This window comes from Chelmon rostratus, chromosome 10 (assembly GCF_017976325.1).
Source record: "Chelmon rostratus isolate fCheRos1 chromosome 10, fCheRos1.pri, whole genome shotgun sequence".
Classification (NCBI taxonomy): Eukaryota; Metazoa; Chordata; class Actinopteri; order Chaetodontiformes; family Chaetodontidae; genus Chelmon; species Chelmon rostratus.
In genome coordinates, this window is record NC_055667.1 from 20,867,711 (window position 1) to 20,883,536 (window position 15,826).

Sequence of the window (15,826 nt, forward strand, 5' to 3'; positions counted from 1 at the left end):
TGTCAGCATGGTACAGTAACACAGGAAATCAACTGATAATGGAAGATGCAAAATATGTCTCTGGCTCCTAATGTTTCTATTTCTGAGAAAAAAAAACAGAAAGTGGGACACAAAATCCTAAAATAGGTCAGAGAGTGATATTGTAGCATGTGGGAAACTCGGTGTACACACAGTTGTAACAGCTAGTAACTTAAAACACTATTGTTTTGCTCCTTACCTTGAACAGGCTACTCCTCTGAGAGCAAGCCTCCTCCCTCAGTCTCCTACATGGTATAATTAAATCATAAATCTCTTTGATGTATCAAGGTTTGATACATCCTCGCAGATTTATGAGTTTATTTTTCCTGGCATCTTTACCGTATCTTTTGAAATGCATGGCTCATCCTGAAAATTGGGCTTAAAAGCATTAGTGATATAATCGAAATGCAAAAAGTTTCTATACTTTTATCCCTCTTTTTTTTCCTCCATTGTTCATTTTACTGCCAATGTAGTGAAACAAATTACTTTTGGCCACAAAACAGAAGAAGAAACCGGAGTGGAATAGCATGGATTTATTCCCAGCAATTGATTATTTTCACCATTTTAGGACACAAGATTACATGTGCATGAAAAAGCCAGTTTAGAGGGATTCTGTGTGTTATCTTTTGTATGAAGCAGCGCTGAATCGTGGACACATTATTAGCTCACCAAAGCTAATAGGCCGTGATGATGGAGTTTAGGAACACCATGGCCGAGTGTTTGAAACAGCGCAGGCTTAATTTCACCCCTTTCAGTCGTATCAAAACACAAATAAAACCGAAGACTTTGGTCTGAATCTTAAAAGCCATCGCATTTAAACTGATGGTGTTTTGGATTTCTGACAAAAGCTACTTGCACTTGTGCTAATACAGCCTTATTCAGTGGATCAATCAAAGTGCAGGGGTGGAAGAGGTATTTAGAATCTTAAATACTTAAATGCACTTATGGAAAAATGTACAACTCTGATTGCAAGAAAGTTGGGCTGCTGTGTAAAACATAGTGTTCCTCAGTCCATGTAGAAACATCCTTTATACAATCATGTGTTCACAAAGTGGTGAACCTCACTCCATCCTCGTTTGTGAACGATTGAGCCTTTCCAGGATGTTCCTTTTATACCCAATCATGATACTATCACCTGTTACCAATCAACCTTTTTACCTGTGGAATGATACAAACAGGTGTTTTTGGAGCATTTTTGTTGCTCCTGTTCCAACTTATTTGAAACTTGTTTCTGCATCAAATTCTGAATAAGCAGATATTTAAAAATATCAATAAAGTGGAGGAGGTAGAACATTAAATATACTGTCTTTGTGCTGTTTTTTTTTTAGTTGATTATATGTCAAAAGGATTAGGAAGTTAGTGCAATCTTTTTTATTTATGGTTTACAAAGTGTCCATTATTTTTTGGTGTCGAGGTTATAAAAATTCCAAGTAAAAATCCTGCATTCAAAATCCTATTTAACACTTTAAGAAGTATTAAAACAAACAGACTAAAATTTATATATATTATTATCTATGGCATTATGAGATTGTTATGGATGAATGAATGTGTAAACAGCTTACACAGGTAGGTGTTTTAGTTGAGTGGTGCCAAACTTTGGGCTTGGGACCCTCCAAAGGGTCAAAGCTCCGCTACACAGGACTTTAATCATTGCTTTTTTTTGTTAAACACTGGATACGTTTATCTCTTTGGGCCTAAAAATGAAACCATCTGAGAGGTTTAGAGGGTAACTCACTCTTTGGAGGATCTTACTCATAGACATCTGACATGTGATAAGGGGCCCCACGTAGATACTGCTTTATTGTAAGGAGGCACAGAAGGTTGGGAGCCACTGATTTAATCTCTAATTACTTATTGTATCTTTGAAGATTTTTATGTTAAATCTTAAGATAAATGTTATGGAGTAAAATGCACATTATTTACCTCTGAACTGTAGTAAAGTAGAGGTAGAAAGTAGCATAAAATGAAAATAGCTAGTTCCACCATTGTCAATGGTATATCTCTTCATACAATGTTCACACTGCAGGTCAGATGCTGCTCGCAGCTGTGTTTTGAAAAGGTGTGGTTTGACACGGGCAGCGCTTGTTATTGAGAGGGCATTCACAGAAGGAAGACGAAGGTGGTGGTGGTGGAAGAAGGGGGGCAGAGGTCAAAGGTCAGAAGGATGATGCCCCAGTGGGGAGGGGAAGGGCCTGATCAGTGTCTGCTAGGTTAGCTTCCTCTACTCCCCACACCCACAGACCCCCAGAGAGAGGAGTCAGAGGAACACATATTTACCATTGGGGAACAGCTGTGGGACTGCCTGCGACGGGACACTCCTCTCCCCTGCATGCACGCGCACACCCACACACACGCACACATTGTAAAAACACCACTTTAGTTCTCTGTACACTTGAACCACGCAGCATTGGCGTGTCATGTAAATCATGAGCATGTGACAGGTACTGTTCTGATGTGGTATCCACCTTATTCCTGTAGCTGCACGACACCCTGCGTGAATTATGGACCTCCAGGTGTCTGCCCTTTTCTGGAAATAATAATTGGGAACACTGGCTGTCACGCCTTAAATGGGATGATGTGATCTTACCGCTGCCTCCTACCTGCAAGGGAACAATCTCAATAAGTGGCCTTTGAAATTGTACGGTCGCATATTTAGCTACTTTATTGATTCTGTTGCTACTGATGGTGAATTGATGAGCAAACTGAAAACCTCTGAGTCTTATCGGTGCTGACGGAGTAATAAAATTGGAAGCATTTTATTAAATGAGGTGGAACACACTTTGTGCATTAAAAGCAGACGTACAGGACATAATAGTAGCAGACAAGTCATTTCTTGTAGATTCGTCTTTTTGTAGATGACGGAAACTGGATTAGTATCGACAAGAACAATCCCTTTTCATTTTATGTTGCACACACTGTTGTTTAAACCACAAATTTAGTTAATTGGTGCAGCTACAAACAGCACAACTTGTTCCTGAACTCTAACATTCTAGCTGATGTTAAGCTAACTTTGTTTGCAGAAACCACTGCAAGGCCACTTGTTCAGATTGTCCTCCCATCCCTCGGTACTAGAAGGTAGAGGCATTATCACATTAACCCAGTTATGATTAACCTGACAGGTTGTGTTCCCACATCATTTATTTCTCAAAAAGCTGCAAAAAAAAAGATGCTTGTAGCAAATGGCTACCTATCGTAGGCGCCGGTTCAGTGAAATGAATAACCAGAAGTTGCAGCCATAATTCATGGGGTTAAGAATAAGGTGGATAGCACGTATGAGAGGGGTTCATCTCTCTCGAATTAAACAAATCGTTAACGGCCATTGATGCCCTCAGGAGGCGATGATGACATGACAGAATGACATTGTGTGGTTGCAAAAAAAAGGCAGCCTCTTACTGGAAACAACTGAGCAAACAGCAGTGATTAATTTTCCAAATCCTAGACAACAAACATGATGACAGGTCTTCGTCTCAAATGAAAACGGTGACATCTCAAGGCAAAAGTGGTACCTCGCAACATGCAGTCATGCAAATAAATATTCCGCACAGTGCAGACAAAGTTTTGCTGTTCCGTGTGTGAGGTGAGGCTTTTGCTAGTTAGTATGAGCGCTGCGAGCCTTGACAGACAGAGCGAGTGGTGGTTAGTGCTGCAGGCTGGAAGACAGGGACAGCCAGATTCATGTCTGCGCTTTATGGTGTTTTTTATGGTCAGATAATTTCAGAATTAATGTTGTTAGGCTGTTATATCAAGTCTCTAATCACTGACAGTGGCCCAGCTGTACAATTTATGTGCTGCCACTAAAAAAACAACTTCAGAAAGCATTAGGCTATTTTTGTTTTTATCTATAATTTACTTCTCTTATCTTTTAATTGATTGGCTTTTAATGCAACCAATTCTACAAGCCAAAAGTGCATTCCATGTCTGCACTCCACTGAGTGTTTGTTTAGCTTTACACTAAACTTCACAGATTTAGTATGCAGACCACATACACTCAACCATGATACAGCTGGGGTGACGGATTGGGCCTTAAAGCACATCAACAAAATGGGAAAAGGTAAAAGGCCTTTCAGAGTCTTTTTAAAACTGCAGTAAGAACCATCATGTTTATCCCTGCACGACTTTAAAAATCACTTCTAATCTCTGCAATTACAACATGTACTCTCTGAATTGGTCAGTCTGATGTGCACAGGGCCGGAGCTCTTTTGAGGCACCAGATAAGGAAGCAGACGCTCAACTCTGACAGGTCAACACCGCAAAGCATGCACAGTTTACATCGACCGCCACAGCTCGACCAACGTGTCCAGTCCCAACATGCAGCATCCAGAAACAACAATTCTCAGCAGTTAGAGGACAGAACACAGTGAGATACATCTGAGTACACCAGCATGAATGCACAGACCACCCGAAATGAGAGCACGGCGTGTTTATGTCATGGGCATATGCATGTAGACTGCATGTGTTTACATGCATTTGGTGCATGCACGCTGGATATGTACTGTATGTTTGTGTGGTTGTTTGTATAGTTTTCTGTTTGTATTATGTTAATGCATCTCTTGCTTTCTGTCTCTCTCTCTCTCTCTCTCTCTCTCTCTGTGTGTGTGGGTGTGCGTGTGTGTCTGGCATAGTGTGGCTAACTCTTCAGATGATTGAACTCCTGAGCATGTCTGCATCTGCCTGCTATTTGTGAATGTTTATGATTTGCTGTGCTAACAGCATGAATGTTTCCACATGATGGCAGCTCCTTTCTGATATCTGAACTTGCTTGATACACAGACATTTTATGCACAAATAAACTTGATTTTGTTAGGACTGTTTGAGTCAATAATCTGACTTTAAAGTTTGAGTAGGCGACTGAACAAACATCTCTACGAGTGTGTGTGTGTGTGTGTGTGTGTGTGTGCGTGTGTGAATGAGAGAGAACAGTCCATGTGTGTCATCCATAAAAGCCCTGCTGACATTAAAAACCCCTCCTATAGTATGCAATGTATCAACAGAGGTGAGATAGGAAGGATAAAGAACCCACACTTCCAAACAGAGCAGCGTGTGCCGTATTATTACAAAACGCATGACCGAGCCTGGCTGAGGAGAGACGCCACAAAATGAATGAAAATGTGGCAGAATGCATAAGAAACACCCCACAAGATGGATTGAATAGTGAAGCCACAGCATACTAAAAGAGCCCACCAGACTAAAGACAAAGCCACTGACAACACAAAAGCTGTTTTGTAATCATGTGCCATGTTCTTCTTGGATGAAGTATGCAGAGACTCAATGAATCATAAACGTTTCCAAATCAATAGTGAGGCTAAACAGGAGTGTATTTTCATTTTTGTGCGGTTGCTATGGATACCACCTACTCTCTATATATCATTAACTATTTCCAAAGGCGCTTGCTGAGAAGTAATTATCACTATATGCTATACAGTGCGTAAAATTCAACAACTGCAGCAAGCCATTTTTATCTCATTTGTGACATTTAAGACTATTTAATATTTAATTCAGGATTTGAATACTTCCAAGAGAAATCACTTGGTTCAAGCCTTGAAATAAATAAAAAAAGAAACGCTTTCTTCAAAGCAGAGGTAGCTGTTGCGTTTTCAAACAAGTCATATTTATAAGTAGAAATACATAATTTTTTTGCCAGAGGGATAAGGTTGTTGTATTTAAACCTGGCACACCAACTTGAAATATCAGTGAAGACTTATGGAGCCTTTAAAGTGTTACACAAAAAAAAAAGCAACAGAAGTTTCATCATGCATTGCTTTTAAATATTTTCTTGTGGTTGAAATCCTACAGGGTTGCAGTCCTCGTGCACAGTTGTGGTGCCTTACTGAAGGTCTTCCAACGTTCTTGTCACTCATTCTCCCATCAGTGGTTCATTTGGCAGATTGTTTGTTTTATTGAGGTTTTATTAACTAATAGAGTGTGTGAGAGATGGAGCGCCCCCGTGTCGACCGCAGAGCAGCCCTCCCTCCACCTCTGTAACCCCAGACTCTGAGGGGGAAATCAAAGATTTTAACTGGCTGACTGCTTCCTGATCTGGCACACCAAACGTGCGTTCGCTCTGCCTTGGGAACAAGACAGGCTAAGACGCATAATTTGGTTGCGGTCAACTTTGTGGCGTCCCCCTGGCCAAGCAGGGTACAGCAATAATGACAGGTTGGCTGACCAGACCTTGACATGGGTCTGGCTCTCGTCAGGGCTGCGGTAATAAAGGGGATCCAGAAACACTGAGCTAATCAGCCGCTACCCAAACCAAGCTCTCAAACTTAACAGCCACTGAAACCAAGCAACCATCTCACCAGTCTGCCCTGCAGGCGAATGCTTTTAATTTGATTACTATGTTTGTCTTCCTAAAAATGAAAATATGTCCTATTCAGCTCGCTGAAGCTTGCATTACAAACCCAGGCTACTAACACTGCAAAGTACACACTAAATTGGTTTAAATGAGTTCGTACTGTATACAGAAACTATTAATGGCACTTTGGTTAAACGGGCGGATAAAATAAATGCCTGTCTGCAGTAATGGTCAATCTCAAATTTACACCTGACCAACTTTATTGTTAATGTTCCATGATTGTCCGTGTGCAGTTCTGGGTGGCTAAACGCAACCCGTAAACGTTTATCGAGACCTGTGCTTTGACTCCGCTGCACCTGCAGGTCCCATCTGACGGGAAACTGCCCTTCAGAACGGTTCAATATGCGTGAGCAGCTGAATGATTTTTACTCAACTTAAGTCAACTGAGGCAAACACTGATAAATGCCAGTGGAAGGTTAGGTCAGGTGTGTGAGTTAATCCCCAATGGGAAGCAGTGGAGGAATTGACCCGAGGGCTAATAGAAGGTGTGCGTCTGACTGCATGGCTGAGAGACAGGGAGGAACAGAGAGAGCTGTTGCACAGTGTCCAGCGAAGAGGAGGAGGAGGAGGAGGAGAAGGAGGAGGAAGAGAAGCCAAAGCAGTTGCGGGAACTGACGGGTTACTGGAGCAGCGGCAGAAGAAGAAAGAAAAGCACAGTGGTTGGTAGCCTTTTGTCCTTGTATGTCACAGATCAAGAGAAAGGGCTCAGGCTACTGTAACAAGGCCTGTATTTCTACCTGCATTTTATCACTATGAACCTCATTTCAAACGTTAATTAAATTTGCTATTGGAAATTGGATGTCAACTTAATCGTTTGCGGTTTTGCATTTTTCTCATTCGAAAGCCATTATTTCTTGCCCTTGGTAGTTGTATCGGTGTGAGATGACTCACCTACACAAGTCTTTCCATCGCTGTGCAGGACGAACTTCATGTGGCACGAACACTTGGGGCCGTGGTCTGTCTCCTCGCAGATGTGCTGGCAGCCGCCATTACCATAGTTACACGTCACTATCAAAGAGCACATAGTTAACATAAGCTGTGCACACAGGAAATAGTTTCACACATTCCTTTTTAAGTACATTTGCATTTTTTATGCTTTTTATTTGAAAGGAATGAGGGTAGAGAGAGGGGTATAGACAGGTATGACATGTAACAAAGGTCCGCAGCTCAGGACGCCCACAGGACAACACACACTCTGTCTCTGGGCCATATGCTCTTTAATCAATTCAGACAGCATTCACTCCTCCTTCACAGGGCTTCAAAGAGACAAACTGTAGCTAAAGCCTCGTCAAAATGACTGGATTAACAAAGTTACAACTCAGTCTCAACATTTAACAGTATGGAAATGACGTCTCGCATTACCGAGGACGCACTCAAACCGATGGGACCTCTAGACACCTTTCAGCAAATGTGGTGCTTAATAAAAGCTGTGTACACTTGGCTTCGATTGAGGTGGAAATCTGTGTACCGTAATATGAAGAAGGGAATGCGCCAATTTACATATTCATCCCCTAAACTGGTGAATCCTTAATTACATAAATCACTATCATGGCTTTATTCATTCATTACTCCCCAAGCTGCATGTTATTATCCTTGTGACTAAAGAATTACATTTGAGTTGCGGAGGAACTGAGAGGTCACATTTTTAAACTGGCCTTGAGCAAGAGGCTGAACTCATTGTAAGTCACTCTGGATAAGAGCATCAGCCTACAAGCTACTAAGACAATCTCCATTTTAATGCATTTAATTAATTCCGCGGAACGGGCAAGCACTTTAAGTGAATACTTTTATATAACTTATGACATTTCTTACATCAACAGCAAAAACTTGTGTCAGTTACACATAAATGATGAGAAGACTAAGATTTCTGGTGCAAGTGTGTGTGTTCATGAGTGTGTCTTTAAGTACAAATACATTTACGTGCCAGCGGGCGAAGGGAGCATTAACCTTGGCACTTCTAACACACCTGTGATGACAGAGTGAAAAAGAGCACGAGCGAGCCGAGGCTTCCACCGCCATCCTGTCTGCACCCTACCATCCCAGTGCCTTTTGCCCTTTTCCTGGGCTGTCACAGAAAAACTATAGAATAACACTTCTCCAATCCTTATCCAAACACAGACAAATCCCCCATCAGCCCTGGCCCCAGCTCTGACAGGATGATCTCCGTTGCACAGCAACAGGAAGTGTGCGCTGTCCGTCAGAGCAGTCCCCTTCGAGTAACCTCCACACTCGCCCTGGTTGTGTAAATGATGAGTCCTTATTTGATAAACATGTTTTTCTTTATGAGGACTCCTCAGAAGATTAGTCACAGTTTGGAAATGCAACATAAATGTCAGGAGCTTATTCAAATCTGTTGGAAGGCATTTGCGGAATGAGTGCAATTATCCATCATCGGCAGGTTTCCAACCTCGATCACCTTTTCATGAGGAGCCTATAAATCCTCCTTCTGGTGTGTTTCCTTGTGTGTGTGTGTGAGTTTCACAGAGGGGGAATTATGCTTGAGGTTGACATGACTTACATTTGCAGTCCTTCATGTTACGGGTGAGCTGGAATCCAGGCCGACACTCACAGGAGATGCCACCCTTCTGTGTTTCCCTGCAGATGTGTGCACAGCCATGATTCTTGTCCATGCAGGTGGGTCCCTCCTTTGCGCCTTCTGGTTGCACTGTGAAGGAAACAGAGAGATTTTATATTGTAACTGCCACGCATCTTACACGTGGCTACACAAAGTTACTATTTGCATGGGACTAAGACTACCTGGGGACCTTGTGTGATTTAGAAATTATGCCTCCACGCCTGTGTTTCGCATAAGCAGAATCCATATTTTACTTCAATTTACTGACATTATCCTCAAATATAATGTCAAGGCTCTGCATAACATCCGCTTCCTGAGCAACAAAAGCAATGAGCCTTCAGATTTTGCCCCCAAAACGCAGTCAAAACATTGATTCATAATTGCCAAGAAAGAGGCAGAGAAAAGGCGCAGATCCCAAATTTAATCCCATATTACAATAGATGCTGATCAGCATCTATTATAATAATATTAATAATAACAATATTATCACATGACCTCCGTGTTAGGCAAAACGTGGCAGGTAATTTGCTGCGACATGGCAGATTCATTCAAGATTAAGATCACAGACAAGCTCTACATTTATTACAATGCCTAGAGGTCCCCTGGTAAAACTAGAACACTAGTCCTCTGCAAAAAAAGGCGTTTGGTTTTAAATTGGATATCACAGAGCTGGTAAGAGGTATAGAAATGTTCAAATGCCTGATGTGTATTCTGACCCTCAAATCCCATACACTGTATGCCTACTGCTAGTGGCAGACATGCCCAGTGCCCTCTAACAAAGACTCAAGCACTTGTTGGAACATGCTCATACTGCTCAGGCTATAAAAAGGAGGCTGCCAACAGAAAGGATAAAACTCCCAGCAGGAGCTGATCCTGCAGACCTGTAATTTTAATTGAGGTAATCCCCCATAAAGAAAAGAAAGGAGGATCACGCTGAAAAAAAAAAAATTAACTCCTTGGTTAAAGTCTCACTGGAGAGCCTGAGATGAAAAGAGACTGCACTAACATAAGGTCTTCAATGCACACTTTCATGAGTCATCAAGGTTGAAGCTCCTCCGTAAGAAGGTGAGAAAAAAGGAAATTACTGAAAGAAATAATTCAAAGCTTTACTAAACACGGCACAAAAAGATGCATAATTTCTGTGTGATGTATAAATGCTTGATGAAGAGGTACAACAGATGCCTTTGCTCTTCCATGACTGGAGACCCTCACATCATGAATTATTACACAAATGAACGCGGTGCTCCTTCTGCTTTGCTCTGCACTGTAATAATACTGCTGCCTTTGCGGGAGAAGACTGATATTTGACTTATTCGTTGTGAAACCCTGCCACCGCTACAGATGCAGTGACAAACCCCAGCTCTCCGGCTCATTAAAAACCAAACAGATCTCTCTCTCCTTTCCCTTCTCTCCTGGCGAACGGGGAGGCAGTGAGCAAGAAGACATCTCCATTAATGTCTCATTAAATCTGCTGTCGCACTGAAGGGTGTTTGGAGGTCTAACTTTCTTAATTAGCCAACTTTTTTTTTTTGCTATAAATTTAAGCATTCGCATACGTGTGTGGAACTGTCAACACATAATAAAGCTCATATAACCTTGTGCACTCTTCCCCTAAAGTCCCCTAAAGTAGTGTGTCAGTCTTGACAACTATGTGCTGTCACACAGTTTCTATTTTCCTGCCTCGAGGGCCACAAGGAAAAAACGATCTCAGCCTGACGGAAACAGGGTTTTTACATAATTCTATCCTTAATTACTTATTCATGTACTTTAACTCCTGCCACCATAACCTCCTTTAACTATGCCCTCTTGTTTTCCACATGTTTTGCCAAGAACTCAACCTGCCCTTTATGTATTTCCACTCGTGGCTGAAATCTATTTGGAGTCTTTCTTACTTCAAGTAGCTGACGATGTGAGTGTGACAGACAATTCTGACCTCCTGGTTAAATACTTTCCATCACTTTAAGTCTGTCAACAAGTGTCACAAGGTCACACAATCCTCTCAGACTTTCCTGCCTGAGCTCTTGTCGTTCTTGCAGACAGGGTGAGCGATCAGACATGAACTGCAGCGGCAGCCCTCCCAAAGACTCAGCGCTGAGCAAACACTGGGCCAGCACTTTTGCTCTGAAGGCAGAAAGAAAAGGGCATGGCAGGACTGAGTGAAGTGACCATGAATGAGCATCAACAGAGCAGCTGCTGTAAAGTGCTGCAAATTTCACAGCGAGTCATGTGGATATTTAAGTAGGATGTGGAATTCAGTGGTCCCTTTCCTTGGTTTTGTGTCTAGCTGAGGCCAGAGCAAGGATCAGACATCTATATACTTAACAGAGGATTGAATTTCCAACTAAGTAACCCCAGTGGGCTAAAGGTTGTATTACGCATCCCAAAACTCACTTCGCTCCCCCTTTATTTTTATGCAGCCCCTCTATCCAAATGCTACAGACCCATCCATCAATAACCTGTCGGGCTGGGGCCAGAACTTGGGCCTTCATCTCTCTGAGGACCAATAAAAGCCGAAGTGTTGACACAATGGCCCTTTTCTGCAGACCAGGCCCAGCTATCATCTACCCCCTAACTAGCTGCCATAGGCCTCTAGTTTTTATCATTATTTAGCAGAAAGAAAAACTTCCTTTCATATAGAGCTGGATGGGAAAGTGAAGGAGAGAAAAAAAAACAAAACGCTAGATCATATGATCAACTAAAACAATCTGCTGACCCATAAAACATGACTCTATATGAAGAAACTATAAAAACGATCACAGAGCACTTTATAGGCAGAGAACTGGACAGGAAATAGAGACCAAAGTCTTGGAACTGAGGAACTTCTCAAATAGCCACCGAGGGAATGGCTAGAGTGGATATGGGTTTCCACGCAGCTCAACACGGACAGGCGACATCAAAACTACTGCACTCGTGCTAAAAATGAAAGGAACACTGCAATTAAACAGAAAATAAATGGGATTGTTCCCTCAGCAAAGGAACCACAGCTCCATCCTACCGGGACGGGCTGTGACCTCTGCACTCAACACTGAGAGGTGACGCTGTCAGAAGCCAATAAATCCCTGTTTTCTCCTGTACACCAGGGAACAGCATGTATGTTAAAGCACTAGTTCGACATTTTGGGAAACATGCTTGATTGCTGAGAGTTACTGTGGATGGAAAAAGGTCAATGCCAGTCTCATGTCTGTATGCTAAATATGAAGCTGCAGCCAGTTCACTTAGCTTAGGATAAATCCATATAAAGGCTTGTAATAATTATATGTTGCTTTCTCTTTTCTGTTTTTGAACAGATTAATCAAACAAGATGTAATATGTTAATTAGTGAGCTGGTTGGTGCAGATTTTGTAACCTTACAGAGACAGGCTAGCTGTTTCCCCCTGTTTCCAGTCTGTATGCTAAGCTAACGTGTGCTGGCTGTAGCTCCCACAATCATGAGAGCAGCCTCTCATGTAACTCTCAGCAACAAAGAGAGTGAGCCTATTTCCCCAAATTTTGAACATTCCTTTAATTGATCCAACCATCATGTGTTTGTACGAACAATAATTGCCTCTCTAGGACATTTAATTGCATGCAAAGAGTAATGTGATGCAGTTGTAGCCAGAAAGCAAGTTTTTGTTCATAATTAAAATAGTTACTAAAGCCCCTAATAACTGAAAGCAAATCGGCTTTCTCTGTAACATTAAACATTCGTGACTGAGCAACAATCACAGTCATAAAACATCTTTAGTTATTATTTATTAAGAGATCTGCTTCATCGTGTGTTTCACCATCTGCCATTAAAATGTTCCTAACTTCTGAATGGTGCACAGAAGCTTTTAGTATAAGCTTTTAGAAGTTGACTGAGAATCAGGGCCTTAAAGAAAATGGCATGACTCGGGCAGATGCACTCCTTTGTTTTAGCAGTACTCTATATGCTTGTGAAGATCTTGCTGAGCAGCCAAAATATCCCCTCCTGACTTCTCCTGCGCTTATCAGAAACAACAGCATGATCCTTGGGGATGAAGTGACCGCGGTAAATTATCTTTCAATCTCTTCAAGCAAAATCAATTGGTGTGTCTGTCATTGAGTCGGTGGTTAATATGTGAGATCAGCTGCAGCGCCTCCAGGACACGGCAATAAGTGCAGGTCACATCACGCGGCTGGTTTTCTGAAAACCAGCGGGTCAGGACAACAACAAAGAAGCAAAGGTACATGAGGATTTACTGATGATAGCAACTCCTGTGGGCAAGTCGGTCTAAATGGATAGCTGTGTGGAGAGATTGATTGGAGCTCAAATCGCTATCTTAGCCAGTGGCCGGCAATTTAAACTCTATAGCTTGTGAGTGGCAAATGAACAAGCTGTTTTACAGAACTCCCACAGCCAGACCGACTGCTACTACCCTGCCAAAAATCTACTGAAAACACATTTTCGGACACAAGTAAAACATCTGTATCAGGAAAAAAAGAGGATTCTGTTGGACCTCGTGTTATGCACAGGCGCTTCGGGCTCTGCAGGACTGTCCTTCTCAGCTAAAACCTGCCTATCAAGAAAACAAACAACAGTAAACTTTCACCAGCAGGTTATGAGTTTTAACACGACACGGGGAACTGCGCAGAAGAAGACGAGTTAACATGCTCTGGCTAAGATGCCGACTCCTGTGATCCCAGAACAAAAGATCCAAGGAGGCCACAAGTTCTTCACCACAGTGCCGCAAGCTCTCTTAAACCTGAGAAGGATGTAGTGGAGGGACTGAAACAATGGGGCTGAAGTAGTGGAAGGCATGCCAAGGGTTTATAGTCTGCCCTGAGTGCTTGGGGCAGTGAAAAGAGGGCTGATGGTCCATGCTGAGCTGCTGTCATACGTCTCAGAGGGGAGACGGTCCCCTCTTTGCTCGACACTGGCTGGGGAACATTAAGCAGCTAGCCAGTGTTGGTTGGTTACAAACTGAAAAGAAGGGGCCTAAGCATGGAGCCACCACACTATTAAAGCAACATTCCTTCCTCTTAGATAATGGGCCCTTAAAAGTTTTAATAGAAGGATAAAAATGTCAGCACATGAAAAGAAGAATGAGAAAAGGAGCTGAGCCGGACTGGGTTGGGCTGAGCTGTGACACAGATGGGCAGACAGAGCAACGGGGCAGCCAGCAGGGTCAAGGAAGTAACTCTTCCCATCCGACTCCGTTGGTAGAGAGCACAGAGAATCCGTCCAAGTGCTACTGTTTGGTCTGTTGTGCGAGCGCTGATTTTCTCCAGCTCCCCAAGGTCTTGTTGGGGCTGCTCATTTCACTCCCTGTTTCAGAGAGGAGCCACTGAAAGCATAAACAAGCAGAGAATGGAAAAGAGAGCAGAGAGCATTCTGGGTGGATATGTGTGACCGCCGAAGTGCTTAATGCAGAACTTTTATTAGTATATTGTGCTCTGGGATCGGTAGCTCTGAGCTACCATATGTTCCAAAACACAGTTTTCTATTCAGTCCGGTGAACAGTTGAGATGTAATTTGAGATCTTCTGATAAAACAGGAATACATTAGATTTAGCTTCTGAACGTCTCTACTGCAAAGTCACGCTACCACAACACGGCAATGATATACAAATTTGTGCACTGTGGCAACTGTGTGTGTCCGTTATTGCATTAATGTATGTGTATGCATTGACACACAGGTGTATTTGCATAATGTATGCTCGTTGCACGCACATTTCTGAGCGTCTGCCCATCTGTGTCACAGACAGTTGTGCAGCACCTGCTGGGGACGTGCCACTCTCCCCTTCACTCCTCTCATTCTATCAAGGTCACCTCACTGTGCAGCGTCCCAAAGGAGCCGGGCCTCCTCCCAACAGAACAGACAACACAGCACACGGCGGAGCACAGCAAAGCTTTCTTTAATAAAGAGATACAAAAGATATGAGATACAGTATGTTATTACAGAGCCGCATTCTTTACAAAATCAAAGGGAGAGGCAGCTGAAGAAGGCTTCTGTCTCTGCAGAGCTCAGTCTGGCCCTCTGGTTAAAGCCATGACAGCCAAGTGTTAGTGGAAAAACCCCACTGGCACTCAGGCAGTCCGCAGCAGCGTGCTGGGCTGGCCAGCTTAGAGATGGCCTTCAACAAACCCACGAGCAAAAGGGATGCCCGTCTCAAATGAGGTATGGAGAATTCAGTGGCAAGGCAGCCAACATTTGCGAAAGCCCAAGCCGCTGATGTATATTTGTTCAAGGGTGGGGGTGCAGGGGGGTGGCGGCACGGCGCTTGGTAAAGTCTGGACAAAGAGTGAAGATGAGGGATAATAATGCAGGAAAGAGACTGAGGGAGAAAGGAGAACAGGCAAGGGGTTGACAGGGAAAGGGCCTGAGGGACAGAAAAGTGTCCCGTGTCCCACTGTCTGTGCTTCTGGACTAACGGCAGAGACTTAATAGGTAGCAATGGGAGCATGAGGCGTTCCCTTCGCTCTACTTCCTTAGAATAGGAAAAGAGCCTGGTTATACGCTTGGGCTGCAGAGCAATGGAGCAGTGACTTCTGCACTTGTAAAAACAGTTCTGTGGCCAATGCAGAGACAGACAGGCAGGCCTGCTGAGAACCAACAGGGGGAACATGTAAGAACCATGTCGGCTTCTGCGCAGTAGAACAACCATGCAGCACGAGACAAGAACATAGATAAAAACCCTTTAGATAAAAGCACATTCTCAAATACAAATAGTCATATATTTGACCCCGCAGTTTAAAACATTACATAACTGGAATGGTGGAAACTGGCCCTTTAGCAATACGTGACTGTGTGAAATTAAAATGCACAACAGTCTGCTAAATGGATATTACACTGCAAGAAAGTAGGTTATTTTATCCATTTACCATAAGAAAAAACAACAATAAAAAGGGTTCAATGGCCCCGTGCTTGATTTCATACA

At 42.9% G+C, this 15,826-nt stretch overlaps 1 protein-coding gene across 2 annotated transcripts in view; it reads right to left on the reverse strand.

The window, feature by feature from the left end:
- Positions 1-15,826, reverse strand: part of scube3 (signal peptide, CUB domain, EGF-like 3) — a 73,288-nt gene that overhangs the window by 22,547 nt on the left and 34,915 nt on the right. Inside the window, exons 5-7 of one of the 2 annotated variants that reach the window (XM_041945412.1) lie at positions 8,892-9,038; positions 7,265-7,381; positions 2,296-2,343 (exon numbers count right to left, since the gene is read on the reverse strand). In XM_041945412.1, the coding sequence (XP_041801346.1) occupies positions 2,296-2,343; positions 7,265-7,381; positions 8,892-9,038 (312 nt within the window). The remainder of the gene's footprint in view (positions 1-2,295; positions 2,344-7,264; positions 7,382-8,891; positions 9,039-15,826) is intronic. The other variant, XM_041945413.1, reaches the window with a different exon arrangement.